Below are 22209 nucleotides of genomic sequence, written 5' to 3'. Positions count from 1 at the left end.
TTCGTGTCTTGCAATAATAATAATGATATAAAAGTTGACAAAATAGTAAATAAAAGGGAAGTGGTGGCCATTATATTATATTTCCAGAATATGCATATGTTTGTGCAAGATGAGCAAAGAGTAGAAAAAATATGATGATTAAGATGCATGTGATTGAATGTGGACAAATAAGTAGAGTGGAAGGTAAAGATGAATATGAAGTGACCCATTTCTCATACTGCAATAAATTAAAAACACATCCTATGTTGTGCACGTTTGGCTTGGACAACCTGCAAAAAGTGTTTTTGTAAGTAGATGATATATCTATACAAACTTGTACGAACATATATATAAAATATATCATATTTAAATAATAATGTGATAGGTTATATTATGCTATATATTATACATATATAATAAAAAATTATATAAATAAATAGTAAAAAATTAAAAAATAATAACTATGTGTTCTTTCATAGATTTATTAAAAAGTACAAAGTTTTTAATTACCTTTAAAAAGTACATCTATAGTCAACTCATCAATGTAACTAGTTGCATTGTATTCAGCTTTCAACGCATTTATTTATTTAATAAACTCAATTTTCAATTCAAAATGGTTTATTTGGTTCATGTATCTAATAACGAATTAAGTTTCGAACAAATATTGGTAGAATACTTGTGATGCATAGTGTCACCAACGTGTAAACCTTGCCACTCAATCTATAGCATTATAAAAACAGAGATATATGTGCATCTATATATTTATATATATCTCTGCATCTTTCATCTGCACCGCGTTCCTATTCTGTGATGTACTACACATCATTTGAGAAAGTTCGTCTTTTTCTTTTCGGTGTCAAGTTCAGAAAATCCAGTGGTAGAAAGGAGCAACAAATCTCTCTCACTATTAATTTCCATCTTCTCTGATTGCTATTGCTGACACTGTCAAAGTTAGTATTACAAACCTTTCTGTCACCAATTCAACTTGCATCCCAGTTATTACTAGATTTAATAATTATTGTTACTGTTACAACATCAAATTCAATTATTTACAACCATGTATTATTCATTTACCACTTCTATAATATGTATGCATTAGTTATTAATTTAATAATCATCTCTAGCATATTTTTTTTGCAGTATTATAAAAAAGAAAAAAACATAAATATGGCAGCGCCGGTTTCAAAAGAAACAAAACCACAATCAATGACAACAATGGTCAAGCAAGTGTTGTTGCAAGAGAGATACGAGGGTCGTTGGATTTGTGGGTTGTGTGTTGAGGCAGTGAAAGAAGAGAGGATGAAGTCACAAAGAGATGTTGTGATGATGATCACAATAGATGAAGCATTCAAGAGACACATCAAGTTTTGTCAACAGTTTAAGTCTTCTACTCCTCCCAATGATACTAGTGAGGAATTCATATTGGCCATGAAGCAGATCCTTTTCCCAAGTTTGGATTCTCCAAGGAAGGACCATGGCTTCAATTGTAGGCCACTTGCTAGATCTCAAGTTGTTTTTCAACCATGCAAGGAACAACAACAATGAATACAGAAAAACAATTAGAGTGATCAAATTTCTTATTTTATCTACGTGTTAATATATGATTGACCTGAGATATAGAATGAGACACACTTTGGGACAACCCTCATTCTTGGGGGCGGTAATACTTAGAGTACAAATTGTATTAGGCATTGAGGTAATTAATAAAAAAATTAATCAAGGTTAACAATTATCTGGACTCTGGAGTGAATGAATAAATTGGTTCCTAAAAGATGTGAATTACCTTACACAAAGTAGAAGGTATCCATAATTTCTCAACTTTGGTGTAAAAAACAAAGCTTTTTCTGTTTGTTTCTTTTGGTAAAAAATATGTGGTTTAATTGTGTAGCCAGAACATATTCTGTCTTATTGGCCTATGTTTGATACTGACCTGATACGAACCATGATTACTCGCTTTAATCTTTGTTTTTTTAAACAAATCACTCCTCACCTTTCATGATTGAAAATTGAAATAAGTGTAGTGTTATACAACTTACAACGATTCTTTATGGATACTCACTGTTTGGATGTGTGTTCATTACAACAGTGTAATATGTTTTATATAACTAAATGAATTATCAGTTCACAAATGCATGTTATATAGTTTTCGGGTTGTCTTATTAACCTTATGTACCATGTATTGATTTCCACCTATAGTCTATTGCATATCAACTTTACTTTAAAAACGTTTAACAATAACACTTATATAATAGTGTAATCTGTTTTGTAGGTCGATCTTGTCTATGCATGGAAGATTATTTTTATTTGGGACCATAGAAACTTTTGAGACAATCTTTTTGAGTTAGGTAAAACCATGGGCGAAAAAGTTCCCGAAATATATAACATAACTACAAAGCAGGACTCTATGAACTCCCTATTAGCTATTCCACTCGCTCAATGCTAAAAAAATGCCATGATTTATGATGCCAAATTAACCTTGAGCTAATATATACTAAAGAAACATAGTTTCTTAGCTTCCAAACATGTAGCTACCTAAAATCTAAGGCACAACTTAATCAGTTAGAAAGATATAAGAAAACAATAAAACAGAAAATGTCACTTTTGATTATGATTCTTCTTCACAAATCAATCTGGTATAAAGTCCATTTCTACTTGGTTATACAGAAGGTGTACTATAAAAAAGCCTCTATCTCTTGAACCACCCAATTGTTATTTGTGATCAGGCATCCAATAAGGGACATCAATTTGAAGGAAAATATCTTAGTGAGGGAATAATTATTTGTGAAGATCGAGCACATGGGAAAATTGAGTTGTATTAGGAGACAGAAGATGCCAAGATTGGTTCATTTTGTGCAATGAGTTATCATGATCAACACGTAGTTTATAGGGCCAATATAGCTGCAAGTTGGAAAGTGCCTAGGTCTACCACAGATACAAGTTGGAAAGTGACCAGACCCATTATCCATGTTTGAAAGAAATAAACACCTACCACTCGTTAATATTTTTCGTTCCATCTTATTTGAAAACAAGAAATAGTATAAAACAATATCACATACTTATAATTATTAATTAAAAAATAAAGACATAATGTTTTTGCAATCTGAGTAAGCCCTAGTTCTTGTGCATGTGCTTTACGAGTAAGGGTGAAGAAGTTGATAATAATTCTTGTGCATGTGCTTAGGAGTTATATACTAGTATATTTTGTTGTTTGCATGTCACTATAAAACTTTCACATTATAGCAGTGACATTGTCCATTGCATTTGTTTGTAAGTTGTGATTTGGTAAGAACATGAGTATATTACTCATGAGTCATTATCATATTATACATACTAGTATATAGTGATGCCCGAAGAACAAACACTTCCTTCCAGTGCTTGTCCATTCTTGTATTACTTGTATACATCTTCAAACCTGAGAATCCCATTTACCACTTATAATATAACAACTTCTGTTCTTATTCCATCTCAAACATCATTCACTTGTTGCAGCTCTCTATTTCTGGCTACTCTTATATAACTACTTACACCATGACTGTATTATATAAGGTCAAGATGTCCCTTACAAATGAATAAGAAATACAATAATTTTACTCATAGATAAGAGATCTCTTTCTTGAATTTCCTTTTTATGAGTAAAAGTATTATATTTTTAGTTAATTTCTTGAGTTTTGTGATATCTATTTTATCACAAGATCAATGGAGGATAATTGAGTACATTTCATAATTTGATATGTCCTCATTTTGAATTTGCAGTACTTATTTTCATATCTTAATTTGAATATTTTTGTTACTTTAGTGGACAATGAGAATGAGGAAAAGATAATTTTAGAGTGGTTAAGCATAAAAAGAATTTGAGTTAATAGTTATGCATTTAACTCAATAGAAGCAAATATATAGTGTTGTTACACAAATTTAAATTGATCTTGAAGTATAATTTTATAACAGTTTTTAAGAAAGAGAAATGGTGAATTAAAATAATGTAATTTATATTTAGATTCAGTGTTACGATTTATACATAATCAATCTACATCTTTTTTGGTGGACTAAAAAGTTCAATAAGTAAACTAATGCTATCTAATATTATAATTAAACATATTCATATATCTCCTAATACGCAGCAAAAATTCTAGTCCTTATTTTTTGGTGTTGGAATCAAAATTATGAAATAGAGAAACTTGAGATCAAATTAGCCAAAAACAAAGCAAAAGAACCAAAATCCTTTTTTTCTTTTATTAATTCCACTAAATTTCAATGTTAGTTCACTTTTACTAGTTTCACTAATTTTCAATATTAGTTCCACTGAATAGTTAGAGTGAAAAGAAACTTTTTACATTTTGAGGACAAAGCAAACTACCAATACTTAAATATATTCCTAACCAATCACATTCAAGCAAAAATTGATAAAGTTATGAATATTTTGTTACCACTTACTAACAAAAGAATAGTTGATGAAGGAACAATGGTAAGAGGAAGAAGGGTATAACATGAATAGAAAGAGAACATGTGCCTGAGGCATAGTAATAGTAATAAGGATATGGATACTGATGTGGTCCACCAATTACATTAGGCTGTCCTGAACCTGAACCTGATGATGATGGTTGTGAGTTGTAGGACTTCAAAGGTGGTGGTGGTGGTGGTGGAGAAGGAGGAGCTCCTGACATTGGTGGTGGAAACAATAGTGCTGGAGGTGGCAGCAATGACTTATGGGGTGGTGGAAAATATTGAGATGGGGAATGAGGTACCCTTGGTGATGATGGTGGAGAATATGATGTTAGAAGTGGTGGAGGTGGAGGGTATGAAGTTAGAAGTGGAGGGGGAGGACGATTTGAATAAGATGTTACAAGTGAAGGTGGTGGTGGTGAACATATTGTTGGACATGTGACACATTCACTTATGCAAAGTAAACCACTTGAACTTGAAGTTGTAGGTGCTTCAACTTTGTCTTGGGATTTCACTCTACCAAACAATGCCACCACCACCATCAAACCAACTTTTAAGATACAAGGAACCCTACTTTTTCTGATATGATCCATTTGAGCTAAAATGGATTGAGTATTCAGAAACACAGACTATTATCACCTTGGCTTCTGTGATCTTATAGATAGAAATAGAACCAAAGTGATTTTAAAACTACTATATTCAAATATGCTTCCTTAACCATTGTCTAGACTAACTTTGGAGTTATTTTAATTTTGAGGTTTAGATACCATGAGTGTAAGCAGCGTTAAGGGGGACCCATACATAGGAAAAATAATAACATGAAAACACAACTTCATACTTTCAATGGTAAGGGAATTGGAAGCTTATACTTTATACCTTACACCATACTTGATTCAACTTTTCTGGATCAGTTCTGGTTACTCAAAGTATTATACTTTATTCTTTACTTTGCTAGCTAGGATTATGAGCCACCCTTTCACTTGCAATTCATATGTCAGTGTAATGGAAGCTATAGCACTATGGCTAGAGGCCTAGAGTACATTAAACTAGGCATATTATGGACTTGTATGACAGTGAAATTGTGAGTATCTTTAATATCAATATCGGATTTGTCATAATAAAAAATGACAGTCCATTGCATGAGGCTTCCACCTAATGCGGGGTTTAGGGAGAATAGATATACGCAATCTTACCTTGTAGACAAATACGATGTTTCTAGGATTTGAACCCATAATCTCCAGGTCACAATGCAAGAATTTTGGTAATATGTTAGTTTAATCTTAATGTGAAAACTTGATTGCAACACAAGGTATCATAAAGTTTATTACAATTAAATTGTTTCTCTACTGCAGAATATGACACCCTGAATCCTATAGTTTAACCATTAATGCTGTACTTTATATACGAACTAGATTTCTTATTTTTGCATCAAATTCCACTCTTGCCTTTGACTACTAGGCATCTAATAGGAAAGAAAGCCTTCCATTACATGAATTTATTGGAACTTTCATTAACAACACAACTATACGCATTGTATAGAAGTTCCTTGGATAACAAGTTTCTAAGCAAAAATGGAGTAAGCCAATGAACGAACCTGGCACATCTTTCATGTTATTGAGTGTGAATTCCTTCTTGGTGTCGGGGGACGTGGTGAATGGCTACGATTCTTAATCTGATTATTCTGTGACGTATATCCAAAGTCTCTTAAACGATTGAGCTCTGGTACCACTACTAATGCAAGATTTGGCCTATCCTTCTTGCTAAGTTCTGCACATTTCAATGCCAATTTAGCAAATGCTAGAGCCTCTTCGACTGGCCAATCAGTCACCACAGGATCAAGCATATCAGAAAAACTTCCGTTGTCAATTGCCCTTTTAACATGGTGAGCAATCCCCATTGGAGGCTTAGCAGTGATTATCTGCAGCAACACTATCCCAAAGGAATATATATCTGACTTTGTTGTTAACTTTCCTGTTTGTTGATACTCAGGATCAATGTAGCAAAAGGTTCCAGCAGCTGCAGTCATGTAATATTGTGTGACAGAATCCGCGACAGAAGGAGGGACTAGTCTTGCAAGACCGACATCACTTATTTTACTCACAAAATTTCTGTCCAAAAGAATGTTAGCTGGTTTAAGGTCTCTATGAACAAGGGGTTCTGGCTTTGTTTGGTGAAGGAAAAGGAGAGCAGTTGCAATCTCAGAAGCGATTTCGAAACGTTTCGGCCATGGAATAGGAGGGCTGTTGTTTTTCATCAATAATCTATCTTCTAAGCTACCCTTATTCATGTATTCATACACCAAGCATCCATACTCAGGACAGGCACCAAGGAGGAGAACCATGTTAGGATGCCTAATGGTGCTTAATACCTCAACCTACGCATTTGAGCAACAAAATTTAAAATTGCGTAAACATATCCCTGCATATAAGTCAGGTTTCACAGCCATGATAGCAAAGTAATGACAGGCAATTAAAGCAGTATAATTTATAATTTCAAAAGAAAGAGAGAACATAACCATACATGTTATTCTTCTAACAGATTATAGTTGGAGTATGGTAGATTCATAATTAAGCATACTTGTCAGAGTATGCACAAAGTTACACCTTAGCTTCATTGATATGGTAGGGTCATAATTAAGGACTTTTATGTGAGGGATTCTTGCAAGTTAATCAAAATTCACATATCATATATTTTTTTCGATGGGAAGTATTTCTCATATCTCATATATCTGAATATAGAAACAATGCATATATTATACATACCTCTTGTTGGAACTGCTTCCTGCCCTGTGAAGCCTCAGGGTTTAAAAGTTTGATTGCAACTGAAGTGTGATCAAGTTGGCCTTTAAACACAGGTCCATATCCACCTTCACCTATTTTCAATGATGGGGAGAACTTTTCAGTAGCTTTTTCAATATCCTCTATGGTGTATTCTCTGCATCGAAACTCTTTGCTAGCTAACGCGGTTAATGCCCAGTCCTTCTCTTTTGCGTCCCTCTTTGCCATCTTTTCTGCCTGCAATCTTCTACGTGCTTCCTTTTCTGCCATCTTCATGGCTTTCTCGGCTGCTTCCAATGCAGCTTTGACTTTAGCCTTCTCCTTTTCTGCCATTGCAAGAGCTGTCTCTTCAGACAACCTTACATCCTTAAACCTTTGTCTCCTCTCCATTTTCCAAAGGTTAATCTCTTCAGCCTGTAAATATATTGTACCTTTTTGCGTCATTTCACTTAATACCATCTAAAGCTATAACACCCTTCCTTAAAGGGGGTACTAGGCATCTTGTTAGAGATATAATAAAGTAACTCATGTGTGATCTAACAATAGAGGGATTTAGGTAAGGAAAGAAGAAAAGAGAAAGTAGAAACTTAGGTGTTGCGAATTGCTTAAGTGATTTGCACTCAAATGTTTAGATTAGAAATCTAGTTCCTAAATCACATGTTATCAGAACTTCCATGATTGAAGGACTTGAGTAGAAAATTCATATAGCAAAGGCATAATTTACTTCACCTTATTTTGGGCTGATATTGCATCTTTGCAAGCTGAGCTATACATATCCATAGTTTGCTTCAGTTTGAGCCTCAATTTTTTCATTTCAACTTCTACATCTCCCTGTAATGAAGTAAACATGTAATCCGATATACGGTCCACTACAGTCAATAATAATTGGTTATCAAAGACCATTTTTTTTGCACTTACTGATGATTGAGAATCTGATGCAATGCTTAAATCCATATCGTGCTTAATCACATCCGTTGATCCGTACTTAAGTGACCCTGAAGAGTTATTTTCATCTGAGGATGATGATAACCTTTGTTCTCTATTAATGGTTAGATCAAAGCTGCCCATTGATTGAGTGCTTGTTGAAATCCTTGGTCTCTCACGTGCATGTTTTCTCTCTGTTCTTTCTCTAGTGCTCCGTACTCTCGGCGTTTGTGTCATGTTTGAATTGTAGCTAAACCAAAAATATCAAGTAGAATTAGGACATCATTTATACTAATCTCAACATAAATAGAAAATTAGTCCTATGTGGTAGGTTTTTCCAAAGAATCCTCAACCAAAAACAGTATTAACTTAAAAAACCTGTATGAAAAAGGACCGTCTTCAAAACATCAAAATAATTGAAGAGCTTTGTCAAAATCATATTGAACAATAAGAGCATTTCAACCATGGATTTCACTATTTTGCACATGTTAAATAGTAATGATTTAAGTACTTATGATAGACTAAGTATTACTTTAACATGATTATTGGAAAGTAGGCAATAAGATTATTCAGTTCTTGACACCTTACTCCATTTTCGGACTCATAATCATTAGGTTGAAGTGGCTGCACAGGTGGTGCGACCACGTTTACCAATGGACTTGTTGCGGGTCGAACTGCCACTAACTTCCTTTTCGAAATCACATACACTGAAATATAATCGGGGGCTTCCTTGATTATTGCTTCTGCCACCTTTTGAGGATTTTGGTGTTCTTTATGTTTTCTGAGACAGGCACAAGAATAAGAAATTCAGTACTCTTAAATATCAAGCAGGGACACACAATTTATTTCACAAACTTTATCAAATCAATGATATATAGATACTCATACACACTACTTGCTCCTTATGCATAAACTCACTTAAGAATTTTCACAAAAATCTTAAGACGATTACTGTTATGTTTAAAAAAAGATAATCGATAATTAAAGGATAAAAAGTTGAAATTAAAAAAGCTATGCAATGTAGTACTGAACTTGGTTCCAGTCCTTAAGGTAAAAGACCTTGCTGTTAGTTTTCCAACACTTGTCAAAGAGTTCTTGTTCTTGGTTGAGGGTGCACCAACCACGATACAATGGATGTGATTCCTCTGTGCAAATTCTAAAATTCCTCTGGTAATGTCACTATCATCAACTACAGCTTCTTTCAATTTAACCTGAATTCACTTGCTAAGTCAATAGTGAGTAGTTGAAGTTTCATTTTTTTTTCAACTTTCAAAAGTACTATAACAAAATTGAAGTATGAATTTCAATCTCAATTGCATACGATATTAGGATTACACAATGGACGTATCTGACTGAAAACATTAGCTTCATCGTCTTCGTCAGGTCGACAAACATTCGTCCCCTCTGCATGCACCATGCATAATCATCAACACTAGCAATTAAACATTAATGATCATGACATTCAAATAGGCCACGAGTAATATTATGTCTACAACAAATAAGTAGGATACCAATAATTAGTACATCATACTTCGATATTGGACAAATACTTCGAAATGTAAAATAAGGAAGGTTATTTATGTCATTCTCTGAAACAAACATACATGTTATGACAACTCTAAGGATTACTACAAGACGAAGTTTTTCTAGTAGCGTAAGGTCATCAGATTCCCATATATCCTATTAAGCCAAATATCAAGGATTTGATTCTAAGAACTACATTTGTTAGGAATGTAGTCACACAACTCGAAAGAGATTATTTCTTTGCGATGAGGTAATACCCTTGATTATATCAAAAAATCCGATGATGATAATAACTAAATGGGTCTCCCATGATGGTATATGACATATATGAAATGAAAGATATAATATATATAAAGAGGGTACCTACGATGAGGAATGTTTTTGTGCTTGACATGAACCGCAATGATGATAGAATTTTCAATGTGATGAGTTGCCCAATGGAAGGCATAACCACTGTTTTTGTCGCTATCAACAGCCACCATGGTGATGTTAACGGGTAGCATTATGCTTTCATCACCACGAAAAGACATCCTTATTGTTATTAAACGTGTGGCAGCTGCTAGTGCCTAACTTTGCCACTGCCACCGCTAAAACAACAAAAAACCTTGGTTCTTTCCTTCTTCTTCTTCTTGTTGTTGTTGTTGTTGTCGTCGTGTGATGATGATGGAAAATGAACCCCTCATGCATGCATGCATGCATGCAGATGAGTGAAGAACAAAACCTGTGGACACCGCTAACGTTTCAATCTCATCCTCTAACTTATATTTTCTTTTGTTTTCCCACTTTGACCAAGCCTCACCCTATTAAAGGACCACCTTTTTTAAATCTTCCCTTTTTTTTTTATATATTTAAATTTCATTTTTTGTGGCAAGAATCATCAATTATGTGCCACATATAAACATAATGAATAAATATTAACCAAATTTAATTTTTATTCAAAATTTAACCCTAAATATATTAAAACTTTATCATGATTCAATTGTGATTGACCAAACTAAATAAGCAAATAGATTTTATCAGTCGGTTATATTTTTGTTAGTAGATTTTCTTTTTCGTCTTCAACTTTTAAGAAAGAATAAGAAAAATGGTAGCCATAAAATAGTTTGATGGTTTGAATATGTATAAATGAGAGTGATAGAAGACGGAAGAATAATAAATCAATGAATGGTAAGGCAATTTTTAGATGGAAAAAAAATATAGGACAGATAATTAAGAAAAAATTTAATTTTAATTTTTTTATTGATAAACTATTGTAATATGTTCAATTTATATACATAGTTAACCTCATTTGGTATGAGAATTATTCTACCATGATGTAATTTGTTATCCCATATTTTCCTTTCATTATCTTCTTATTTTTACAAAAAAGAACGTTATAATATTATCTTCTTATTTTACTTCAATTATCTTATTATTTTGAAAATGTACTTAAAAAAGTTGAACATTACACAATTCGAATATTTTTAAAAACTGCATATTACGAATGATAAGAAAGTGAGTTAAGATTACGTAGTAATATTAATAAATGTGTTTGTGAATTTACAATACAAGTTTTGGCTGTAGGGTAAAATGTTAAAACGGGGTGTCGTTTAAGAGTGAGGGTTTAAATTGTGTGTGAGATGGGGGCTTTAAGCATAATCGTTGAGATATTGATAGAAGAAGATGTCGACGGTGTACGTTCTAGAACCGCCGACGAAGGGGAAGGTGGTTTTGAAGACAACGCGAGGTCCAATTGACATTGAACTTTGGCCAAAGGAAGCTCCGAAAGCAGTTAGAAACTTCATTCAGCTTTGCGTTGATGGCTATTATGACAATTCCATCTTCCATCGTATTATCAAAGATTTCCTCATTCAAGCTGGTGATCCTACCTCCACCGGCACTGGTACCTTTCTCTCTTTTTTCCTCTTTTCATTTCTCATCTTTATATATTCAAACCTAGCTTCGATTAATTATGTGTCTTCTAGGGTTTGCATATTGATTATATACTTTGTAGGAGGTGAAAGTATTTATGGAGGAGTTTTTTCTGATGAGTTTCATTCACGTCTAAAATTCAAGCACAGAGGTATAGTTGCAATGGCCAATGCTGGCTCGCCTAATTCAAATGGAAGTCAGTTTTTCATTACTCTTGACCGTTGTGACTGGCTTGATCGGAAGCATACCATTTTTGGAAAGGTGACTAGTTTGGTGGGTGATTTGTGAATTTGTCCGGGGGTTTGTTGATTTAACTCATTATTTGTTGCTTTCAGGTGACAGGAGATACAATGTATAATCTTTTGAGAGTGGGAGAAGTTGAAACTGATAAGAATGACCGGCCTTTAGATCCCGCCCCAAAGATTTTATCAGTTGAGGTAGCTTGAGTCATTGAGATTTGGATTAACACAGCATGGAAATTATTTTAGTTTGTTTTGAGGGAGGGGGGAATTTAACTTCCTAAGTTTCTTCTAGGTATTATGGAACCCATTTGAAGATATTGTTCCAAGAACACTTCAGAAGCCTGAAACTAAAGCTACATCTGATACAGACAATAAAGATTCAAAAAAGAAAGGCATAAAGTAAGTTTTCCCTTCGACCTAAGAAAACTGTTTTCTTGGAACTCAGCACAGTGATTTTTGTAGAAAATGATCAGTCTTTAAGAAATGTCTTGCTTGATTTTTATTAACTCATAATGCAGAAAATTGAACTTGCTTTCATTTGGAGAAGAAGCAGAAGTTGAGGAAAAGGAACTAGCATTGGTGAAGCAAAAAATTAAGAGCAGTCATGATGTCTTGAACGATCCTCGTCTTCTCAGGGAAGAAACTGCTAATAATGAATCGGTAAATATGACCCTTCCTTTCTGATTCTCAAAAAGGACTTTTGCTCAACAGTACACATTTGAGTTGGATATACATATAGTCATATACTACTTGCAATTTTTTTAATATTATCTGTTTATAATTTATGGAAGTTGATTTTGGTTTACAGTTCCCAGAGTCCCACTCACTCTGATAATCTCGCCCTGAAAAAAGTTCATGTTTTAATGAAATCCTAACGGTTCTGATGTTACAACAAATGGCCACACATATAAGCTCTCTTGTATTCATTTTGCAGAGTTCATCCGCTAGTAAATTAACAAGGAACATGCAGTTATCTGTAAGGGATGCGCTAAACTCAAAGAAAGAAGAGTCTCAAAAAGATTCAGAAGGTGGTAATTTCGCCCGTCTCGATTCCGGTGATGATGAAGATGAAGAAGCAGATTTTGATTCAAGAATGCGCTTGCAAATACTCCAAAAGCGGAAGGAGCTGGGCGATCTCCCTCCAAAGTCAAAGTCGCAAAATGGTACCATCCTTTTCTTTATATTATAGCTTCTAGATTTTCACCCTTTTTTGGTAAATGCTTGTTGCACATGTAAAGATAAAGAAACAAGTATTAGTAATGAACATTCTGAAAATAGAATTTGAAAATTATCAAAGGCAAAAGGAGAGGTAGAATGAAAGTGACATGCACTTGTCGAAGGAAATCAAAGAATGAATATGTAAGTAAACTCTTTTTTAATGGGTTCTCCTATAGATTTTCTTGGTGACCCTCTATCTTTAACTATTGGGCTATCATTCACCTTATGTACTCTTTTTACTGGGCCTGTTATGGTCTTCTCCTCAAATGGCCAAACCTCCTAAATTCGTTTCTACCATATTTTCCACAATATGTGCTACTCCTACTTTGTCTCTAATGCTTTCATTCTTAATCCTATCTCTTATGTGTCCCCTCGTCCAATTCTAATCCCCATCTCTTTAATACTCAGCCTATACTGCTGTTGGTTTTTACCACCTAGCATTTAGTATGATAAGCACAGGTCTTATAACTATGCAGTAAAGTTTTCCTTTAAGATTCATAGACACTTCTATTGTAAACTTAATTATCATAATGACATTTAATGATTACAATTATTGGTATGTATTTTAAATTATAAAAATATAGAAGTTTGGGTTATTTGTGAATGCTTCAATTGTTTAACTTGCCAACACTTTTAAATGCTGATTTCATTGAACACCTTAATAACATCTTTTCTCTTCCCTTTTCATATTTTTCTAATTCAAATCTATTGTTGTCTCACCATCCTTGATCATTTTCATAAGCAGGAAGGTCAAATCTGAAGGACCATGATATGTCGGCAGCCAGGTAAAAATAAAAGATCAATATTTGATTAGTAATGGTTTATAATTTGATAGAATTCGAATTTAGGATCTTTTAAATTGTATAATGTGGCAGTGAAGTAGGATGTTATCTATGATTATGCTCATGTCTGTGTAGGCAGTTTTTTGTTAAATGTTTTCCAACCATCAGTGGGCAACAAAGCTATTCATACTTGTGTTTTGGCTGCATGTCACTTGGACTTCACATAAGGAACTGTGCCTATGCAATGAAATCATATTGTGCTTGTCTTTTTGTCCTTAATTTATTCAAGGATAATACTGGTTAATTTAGTCCTGTGTTCATCCTCTAAAATTTCTCTAATGATAAACAACAACCAAGCCTTAATCCCACTAGGTGGGGTCAGCTATATGGACGGAACGATGTCATAATGCACTATTATAAATCTCTCGAATGTTAAACGTTTTTAACAAATATCAGATGATTTTTTGTATATAAGATCCATGCTGATATTTTATACTACTCCTTAATGATTGTTGGAGCCTTGGAGGTTATTATTAATTCATGCTTGCTGTGCGTGAGCAATACTTTGGCTCAGCCGGGTCTGGAACTTGAATGTTAGTAGCAGCTTTAACATTTGTTCACGCTAAATTAGAGTTTCTTTCTATTTACTTTCCTACTTAAGCAAGCTTGTTTACGCCCAATTTCAGCAAATGGTTAGATTTATTCTTGCCAGGTCCAATGCTAGTGTTGATGAAGATCAACCAAGGGTGGATAGGTTGTCCTTAAGAAAAAAGGGTATAGGATCTGAAGCAAGAGCCGAGCGAATGGCTAATGCAGATGTAGATATGCAGCTATTGAGTGAAGCTGAGAAAGGAAGGCAGTTGCAGAAGCAGAAGAAACGCAGACTTCAGGGGCGTGAAGATGAAGTATGTTGTGATTTTCCTATATATTTTTTTACCTTCCTATGTTGTGCTTTGTTGCAAATCTCTGTGCAGCCGGTCTCAAACCCAGAAAAAGATGAGGTTGTGTTAAGCAATCAACGGCCATGCAAAACTTTGTCGAATCTCAATGGCATGGACAAACAATGCAATATTTTTAATTCGTATTCTTTAGTAACCTTGTTCTTGAATCTCTATCTTCAGGTTCTTGCTAAACTTGAGAAATTTAAGAATGCTTTATCAGCAAAGACGACATCCACAACTGGTGAATCTGGAGATGGCAAGGAAGAGGAGTTGTCTGACTGGAAAGTTGTTGACTTAAAATTTGCCCCCCAGGATGGCAAGGTGAGTTTTATCTTTGCATTCCATCTCAAAGCCAGCTGTAAAAAGCCATAGATATGAAATCATTGTATTTTCTCTTTGCAACTTGTCATAAGAAAAGCAATCGAAATCAATGGTTATCACTTAATGCAGAAAGCTGTTCAAATCAGACACATTACAACATGAAATGATCCCTGTTGGATTCTATCCATGTAATTAGCCTCTTTCTATAGTCTTAAATTTTGCGGTAAATATGCAGGACCACATGTCTCGTAAGGAAGACCCGAATGACTATGTGGTGCATGATCCTCTATTGGAGAAAGGGAAAGAGAAGTTCAATAAGATGCAGGCGAAACAAAAGAGACGAGAGCGAGAGTGGGCTGGGAGATCCCTTACTTGATCTTTGAATGTGCCTGACCATCATGCCTGTGTGAATATACAAAGCTGATTTCTGTTGAAAACTCTGATATTTGAACAGCCGCATTGCTCGGAATGCCTTATGTATTAAGTAGGGAAACTTCTCACAGAGAAACTGAGAAAGATGTTGCATGGAAGATGATGATGCTGATATTGGTGAGTGAGGAGAGATTCTGGGTTAGTAAGCAAGTCTCAATATAGTGAGGATCTGATGAAAGGAACCTTCTCATTCACTAATCGTTTGTGAAATGACCTACTTTGAGTTTTTTGTATTTTGGCACAACATCATCACATACTTTTAGTATCAGTATTCAGGAATTTTGGAGGTTTAAGACGCTACTTGGATCTCTAACTTCATAATTCATTTTCTTCTTATTTCATAAAATCAAATGTGCTCTAACCACATTAATTATAAAAAATAAAATTTATTTTGAGCAATCACGTGTTTAATATATTAAGAAATAGTAAGAAATCACGTATTAAATTTATTAAGAAATAGAGAGGTTGATATTTCAATATCATAAATAGTAGGATTTTACATGGTTGAGGAAATTGTGCAATATGTAACTCTATAAAGAAATGATGATTGAGGATGAAATGTGAATATTGTCTTTGGTTGTTGAGTTTAGTCATGTCAAATCTATTTCTGCTCTGTGTATGCATTATAGTTAATCAAAAAAAAAAACACACAACATAATGGATGGATTCCCTTTGAAAGCATATTAGATATGGAGATAGAATTGGAGGATGAAAAGGCAAAGCATCATGCAATAGATGGATGGGTGGATAGGCTTTAATATGTTCTTCAAGATTTGACATGTGTCCACTCTCCTCTTTTCCTTCCCTATTGCTACACTCACACCCAACACTATCTCCTTTTCTTTTTCTCTCTTTTTTCTACTTACGAAATCATATTCTTTATTCATTTTTATAATTTTTATTCCAAGTTTTCAACTTTATAACTCTGTTTGTTAATTTCAGTTGCTAAAAAAGGATAAACAATTGAGAAAGACAAGTTTATATAGAAAAAATGGTTCTATTTTTATATACATAAATAGTTTTGAAAAAAGGGTGGAATATGATCTTCCATTACAGATTGACTTGATTAAGTTTTATTCTCTAAAAGTTTATAATTTTTCATGGGTTATGATTAAAGTTTGAAAGGTCTCCCTTTAATTATTATCATTAATCAAGTAACTCTGAATAACATAATACTTAATTAGTAAAACATGTGATAATATTAGTTACATCATATAATCAATAACAACCGAACATTTCCATCACATAATCAACCTGAAAAAGAAATCCAATTTTATAATATTTAAGGTAAAAAAAGGACAAATTTTTTTTGGTAATATTTAATCATCAATTTTATGAATATCTAATAGTTTAATTTACTTACTAATTCGAACCATTGAATTTCCGTATAATTGATGGCGAAAATAAAAAATAAATTTTAAAAACTTACTCTTGAAATAAATATTATTTATGTTTTCATCTTGTATTTTGGAGGGTAATGTTTCCCTCTCTTCTCTATTCCCTCATTCTTGCTCTACCAATTCTCAACATCCACTCACCACCCACCCCAGGTATGAATATATAATATCATATAACATAAACTTATTATTAAATATATAATACACAAAAGGAACTTAGCTGAGCTGTTATTTTTTAAGGGAAAAAACAACCATGTCTTGTTTTTCTTGTTGTTGTTAATGATGCTTTTGTTACCTTTTTCCCATCCATGGGTTTCAGGTGTGAAAGTGAGAGGAACAAATAAGAGTGTAAATGGAAGGAACTAAACATTTTTAACAAAAAATAGTTAGTCACTGTTTTTTTTGTTTTACCTTATTTTGTTGGAACTTGGCAGTAATAATAATCACTAGAGGGTTAAGCAGAAGAGGCTATGATGTGTTGCCTCAGATCCAGGAAACTGTGTCAATAAAGGTGTTATCTTTTTAGGGTTTCCTTATGATTCTTGAGACTTTGCTTTTTCTGTGGTTCTTTCTCATGACCTCTTTTTATCTTTCTTGTGTTTAGAGATAAGCTTTGTTTTTTTAACTGGTGGAATTTAATTTTTTTTATGTGAAATATGTTTCCGTGTAGATAAAGTTTGTTATTTTGTTTATTTTGGTTTCAGGGTGTTTTCCTCTCACTAGATTTGACCAAGGTAGATAGATACACAAATAGTTCAGAGGAGAAGTTGGTAATGCTTGAAAAGGGTGTTAGCATAGCTATTCATTGTTAAAAGTTCCACAAATGGAAGTTTGGATCCGTTTTTGTTGACCAGATCTGACTATTCAATTTCACTTTCACCATCCATATCTGGATTCGTTTCGAATGAAAAATGCTTCCTTTTACATTACAAGTTCATTTTCAATCAAAAAACAGGTGAACTGTTAGTTGAAGTATGAAAGATTTTGTGATGCCAGAGGGGTGGGAGGGTAACTTTTTTTACTACCTAGATCGGGGTTTCAATGGAGGAATTGTCATTCGCGGTTGCAGTGCCATTAAGAGTAGGTAATTCGGTCTGTGATAAAAATCCAATCATAGCTACGACCCACATGGATGCATCGAGGTTTAAGCTAATGGGAGATGCAGGTTTGTTATCTAATTCTGTAACTAAGTTAGAGACGGTTGCAAGTTCTGAGAGTGGCCATAATGAAGTTAGTATAGCCAAAGTCACATTGCCCAAACAGGATAGGGAAGGAGATATTTCTTTGTTGGACACGATATCCAATAATAAAGGCAGCACTTTGGATGCTGGTGATGAAGAGTTAATCCCTGAAGTTGAGGAGCATGATTCATTGTCATTGGAAGGTGATCGGATTATTGATAGTTCATGCTCTCATTCGGCAATAAGTGAGAACAGTAGCATGTGTGGGGAGGAGTTCATCAATTTTGAGGCTAATTCAGATGTCGGGAAACCATGTTCCATAGATATAGAGAAGAGCATATGTGGTGTCAATATTGTTGCCCGACCTGCTGATTTGGTGCCAAATGTCCAGACAGATATTATGAGTGAACCCCTTTCTGTTGCAGGTAGCCTTGAAGAAGAGACCGATGTAGGATCTGTCTCTGAGCCTTCTGCAATTGGTCTTCATCAGCAGGAAAAAGGAGCAGGTGGAACAGTGGGGCGGAGCGTTTTTGAATTGGATTATGCACCACTTTGGGGATTTATATCTCTGTGTGGAAGAAGACCAGAGATGGAAGATGCAGTTACAACCATACCTCGATTTTTGAAAATTCCTATTCAAATGCTAATTGGTGATCGGGTACTTGATGGAATGAACACGTGTTTCAATCAGCAGATGATTCATTTCTTTGGAGTTTATGATGGCCATGGTGGCTCTCAGGTAAAGTTTAATTTTGCCTTTTCTTATCATGATTCTTGTCTCATGATTTTAGTTTTTTCTGTGTGTTACCCTTCCACTTAGAGCTTGCTTTCCTCATTCAGGTGGCAAAGTATTGTCGTGATCGTATCCATTTGGCCTTGGCCGAGGAAATAGAACTTGTGAAGGAAGGTCTCAATAGTGGGAGCATCATAGATGGTTGTCTAGATCAGTGGAAGAAAGCTTTCACCAATTGTTTCTTGAAGGTTGATGCTGAAGTTGGAGGGAAAGTTAATAATGAACCTGTTGCTCCAGAAACTGTTGGTTCCACAGCTGTTGTTGCTATCATCTGTTCATCTCATATCATAGTCGCAAACTGTGGTGATTCAAGAGCGGTTCTTTGTCGTGGCAAAGAACCCATGGCTTTATCAGTGGATCATAAAGTAAGTTTCTTCTACTTAAGGTTCTACATCTCTTTAAAAATTAAAATTTTGGCTGATTGGAAGAAATTAATTTTTGGTTGTGAACTTTTGATATGGTAGCCTAATCGAGATGATGAATATGCAAGAATTGAGGCAGCTGGTGGAAAGGTGATACAGTGGAATGGACATCGTGTATTTGGTGTTCTTGCAATGTCACGGTCTATTGGTATGTAGTTTGATCACAATTTTTACTTTATTTTGGATGTCATGGTCTATTGGTATGTGTACTTGTGTACTTGGTGTTATTGCTTCCTTTTCTCAATTCATTTGTTATTATATCTCATCTTGTGAATGGAAAAGCGTATACCAGTTGTGTTCTCTGAACATATATACTCCAATATCTGATCAAGTTTAATTACTTAAAATGCTTTTCTAGTCATACGGTAATACTGTAAATGTGGATACCTTTTCCATTCAGTTTTTCGCGAGTCGTCCTTTTTTAAAAATACAGGTGAGATGTATGCTAGTGAGAGGTAGTTACATACCTAATGAAAAATGAATGGTAGTAATAATTCCCCCATTTGGGTGTTTAAATTTAAAAAACATGAAGTGGAAGGGAATATGAGAGAAACCATTCTCCCTCAAAATCACTTTTATTCCCCTCCGAAGTGGAATGATGAGAAGGGACATCTCTGCTTTTATTTTTTAAAACTTACCATTTATGATTTTGCCTCTTAAATTGGGTAACTTAAAAAAGATCATAATGTATTGAAATTTTATACCTGTAACCACATACCTTTCCCTTTCTTACCTCATTAATCATCCAAATATCGAGAACAATTTTTTTCTCATCTCATCCGTTCTCTCCCGAACTTTCAAATAAACCTACATAGCTCTTTTCAGTCAGTTTATAGTAATGATTGAAGGCGTAGAACATAAAATACAAACCTTGGAGATGTGAACTCATCTGCACTTTATATTTGGTTTTCACAATTCTGATTTTGTTATATTTTATTCAGCTAACGCCAAAGAGGACTGCATGGTAAATTAAATGAATGATTTATGTTTATTTGTCGAATTGACTTAACTGCCTGTATATTATTAGTTTAGCTTCAATAACAAAACAAGTATTTTTCTTAAATATGGCAAGAGATTGTGATTATTTTTCTTGTTCAGGTTGTAAGCTGGTAGGAAATATGGCAATTTGGTTTTTATTATTTCTCGGGCCAAAGGCTGCTGGTAGAGGCAATTATTAAGTAGGACCCCGGTGCTTCCCTTCTTCACCTTTTTATGATGCCCCTTTTTGTATTAAACCAGATCTTAAGCATAATTAAAATACTTGTTTTGTTTATTTCTAATTGAAAAAATATATAAACATCTGATTAAAGACAGTTTTGGCTTATTGTTCTTTGTAATGACTTTCACATAGGATAAGTTTTTGAATAATTGTGATAGTGGAAACTGGATGGTTTTTAGGGCCATATAAAAATCAAATTTCTTTATTGTCATTCTTTCAGCCAGTGTAGTTTTTGTACCTATTACCTGTAATTCTAGGACAGTTACGGTATCGAGTTTTGGTAGTCTTTACTACAACAAAGCCCTAATGGAAACCGACTACTCAAGTTTAATTTTGAGACTTCAATTGATAAAAGCACACAGTTGTAATTTTCAGCTGAAACTATTTCTTACCCTTTTATGTGACTTTCAGGTGATAGATATTTGAAGCCATGGATTATTCCAGAACCAGAGGTTATGTTTCTTCCTCGTGCGAAAGATGATGAGTGTCTCATTCTGGCCAGTGATGGTCTGTGGGATGTCATGACGAATGAAGAGGTGTGTGACCTAGCTCGGAGACGGTTACTTCTCTGGCACAAGAAAAATGGCACGGAACTACCCTTAGAGAGGGGAGAGGGAATTGATCCTGCTGCACAAGCAGCAGCAGAGTACCTATCAAACCGCGCTCTTCAGAAAGGAAGCAAAGATAACATCACTGTCATTGTAGTAGATTTAAAAGCTCAGAGAAAATTTAAGACCAAGACATGATGATGATTTCTTCAACCGCTGCACTTTGGTTGTTTGACGATGATTGTAAGATAGAAAGCTTAATATAGTCCAATATAGTTTTGCCCATTGATTTTTCACCAGGGCATGCATCTCTTGGCTGAATGAGAATAGCACTATGTACTATAATACATTCATCCACCTTCACTAGAACTCTACTGATTGAGTCTCCTTGTTCACTGTGTTACATTGGAGCTATGTAAATCTTAGCTAATTGTTGTAGGGATAGGAGATCAGTTCCATGCCTTTGAAATTTGTCAAAAATGTTGTATTCATTATTATGCCCCCGGGTACAAAGGCTCTGTGAGGTATTTTACTGCATATTGTTTTACTGTGTGTTCATAAAGAAGCAGTAGCTAATTGACAATAGTGGTTTTCAAGAATAGCATTATTTGCCTCATTGCTTATTCTAATTATGTAGCAAAATGAAGCATACTCTAGGAAATTGTGTCTGTGGTGGAATGGTGTGAATGGCCAGGACCATGTTCCAATCCAGTGGTTACACTGCAGCAATAATTGTGGTGGACAATGAAAGACAAGGGTACCTAAGAAGATTTGGTCCCTTTATTCTTCTTTTTAGAATGGTATGCCTGTGTGCATATTGTGGTTGAAATAGGAAATTGACTTATCAATTAGGTGCACCTTTTTGATGCATTATTCTTATTAAATGCATTTGATTTGTGGTATGCTATAGATATTTTCCTCTAACAAGTTATGAAGTGAATCCACTTATTCAAGCAGGTATCTGAAAATTCAACAGTGTTTGACATAATAGGGTGATGAGTTCAGGTAAAAAAGGAATGCTGCACCATTCTGAGCATAATCTCATTCTACAAACAGTACGGTTTGAAAAGGGGGGATAAATTTTCTAAATCTTGAACATAATATTGAGGAAATTATTATTTTTGCCTTGAATGTTGGTCTTATTAGGAGATTATGAGA

The 22209-nt window shown here is 34.3% G+C and overlaps 4 protein-coding genes across 11 annotated transcripts; 2 read left to right on the top strand and 2 right to left on the bottom strand.

Annotated features, from left to right (window-relative positions):
* Positions 4402-5276, bottom strand: LOC109358187 (leucine-rich repeat extensin-like protein 5). Its single transcript, XM_019602279.1, has one exon. The coding sequence runs from the start codon at positions 5010-5012 to the stop codon at positions 4410-4412; it is 603 nt and encodes a 200-aa protein (XP_019457824.1). The 5' UTR covers positions 5013-5276; the 3' UTR covers positions 4402-4409.
* On the bottom strand, positions 5689-10381 carry LOC109358180 (U-box domain-containing protein 52-like). Of its 5 annotated transcripts, none has more exons than XM_019602268.1 (8): positions 10008-10379; positions 9442-9524; positions 9153-9331; positions 8653-8901; positions 8115-8370; positions 7926-8027; positions 7182-7610; positions 5689-6793 (listed from the first exon to the last, which is right to left on the bottom strand). In XM_019602268.1, exons 1-8 carry the CDS (start codon positions 10090-10092, stop codon positions 6026-6028), a joined length of 2151 nt encoding a protein of 716 aa, XP_019457813.1. In that variant the 5' UTR covers positions 10093-10379; the 3' UTR covers positions 5689-6025. The 5 variants fall into 5 exon arrangements, with proteins under 5 accessions (XP_019457813.1, XP_019457810.1, XP_019457811.1 ...); XM_019602265.1 differs by having other exon boundaries at positions 10012-10379; XM_019602266.1 differs by having other exon boundaries at positions 8659-8901; positions 10012-10378.
* On the top strand, positions 11294-15791 carry LOC109358183 (peptidyl-prolyl cis-trans isomerase CYP57). Of its 2 annotated transcripts, none has more exons than XM_019602275.1 (10): positions 11294-11526; positions 11638-11816; positions 11891-11992; positions 12090-12196; positions 12316-12457; positions 12732-12960; positions 13761-13800; positions 14510-14702; positions 14919-15059; positions 15295-15791. In XM_019602275.1, exons 1-10 carry the CDS (start codon positions 11307-11309, stop codon positions 15433-15435), a joined length of 1494 nt encoding a protein of 497 aa, XP_019457820.1. In that variant the 5' UTR covers positions 11294-11306; the 3' UTR covers positions 15436-15791. The 2 variants fall into 2 exon arrangements, with proteins under 2 accessions (XP_019457820.1, XP_019457819.1); XM_019602274.1 differs by having other exon boundaries at positions 13758-13800.
* On the top strand, positions 17020-21652 carry LOC109358182 (probable protein phosphatase 2C 53). 3 transcript variants are annotated; one of them, XM_019602272.1, is made up of 5 exons: positions 17020-17041; positions 17593-18808; positions 18910-19227; positions 19327-19432; positions 20915-21652. In XM_019602272.1, the coding sequence occupies exons 2-5, from the start codon at positions 17930-17932 to the stop codon at positions 21247-21249; spliced, it is 1638 nt and encodes a 545-aa protein (XP_019457817.1). In that variant the 5' UTR covers positions 17020-17041; positions 17593-17929; the 3' UTR covers positions 21250-21652. The 3 variants fall into 3 exon arrangements, with proteins under 3 accessions (XP_019457817.1, XP_019457815.1, XP_019457818.1); XM_019602270.1 differs by lacking the exon at positions 17020-17041 and adding an exon at positions 17280-17399; XM_019602273.1 differs by lacking the exon at positions 17020-17041 and adding an exon at positions 20383-20462 and having other exon boundaries at positions 17289-18808; positions 20915-21028.

The sequence above is a fragment of the Lupinus angustifolius genome, chromosome LG10, assembly GCF_001865875.1.
Source record: "Lupinus angustifolius cultivar Tanjil chromosome LG10, LupAngTanjil_v1.0, whole genome shotgun sequence".
In the NCBI taxonomy this organism is placed as follows: Eukaryota; Viridiplantae; Streptophyta; class Magnoliopsida; order Fabales; family Fabaceae; genus Lupinus; species Lupinus angustifolius.
Note: the sequence above shows the minus strand (reverse complement) of the source record. Positions and strands in the feature narration are given on the sequence as shown.

What these genes read in the sequence shown, in the direction of transcription:
- LOC109358180 (XM_019602265.1), bottom strand. Translation starts at nt 10,174, where the DNA reads ATGTCTTTTCGTGGTGATGAAAGCATAATGCTACCCGTTAACATCACC. An exon ending in TTTCCAATAATCATGTTAAA is followed by an intron (nt 8,371 to 8,652) that starts GTAATACTTAGT and finishes TTTTTGGTTTAG; the next exon opens with CTACAATTCAAACATGACAC. An exon ending in CAATATCAGCCCAAAATAAG is followed by an intron (nt 7,611 to 7,925) that starts GTGAAGTAAATT and finishes ATATATTTACAG; the next exon opens with GCTGAAGAGATTAACCTTTG.
- LOC109358182 (XM_019602272.1), top strand. Translation starts at nt 17,930, where the DNA reads ATGGAGGAATTGTCATTCGCGGTTGCAGTGCCATTAAGAGTAGGTAAT. An exon ending in ATGGCCATGGTGGCTCTCAG is followed by an intron (nt 18,809 to 18,909) that starts GTAAAGTTTAAT and finishes TTCCTCATTCAG; the next exon opens with GTGGCAAAGTATTGTCGTGA. An exon ending in TGCAATGTCACGGTCTATTG is followed by an intron (nt 19,433 to 20,914) that starts GTATGTAGTTTG and finishes TGTGACTTTCAG; the next exon opens with GTGATAGATATTTGAAGCCA.
- LOC109358187 (XM_019602279.1), bottom strand. Translation starts at nt 5,012, where the DNA reads ATGGATCATATCAGAAAAAGTAGGGTTCCTTGTATCTTAAAAGTTGGT.
- LOC109358183 (XM_019602274.1), top strand. Translation starts at nt 11,307, where the DNA reads ATGTCGACGGTGTACGTTCTAGAACCGCCGACGAAGGGGAAGGTGGTT. An exon ending in AAACTGCTAATAATGAATCG is followed by an intron (nt 12,458 to 12,731) that starts GTAAATATGACC and finishes TTCATTTTGCAG; the next exon opens with AGTTCATCCGCTAGTAAATT. An exon ending in TTGCCCCCCAGGATGGCAAG is followed by an intron (nt 15,060 to 15,294) that starts GTGAGTTTTATC and finishes GTAAATATGCAG; the next exon opens with GACCACATGTCTCGTAAGGA.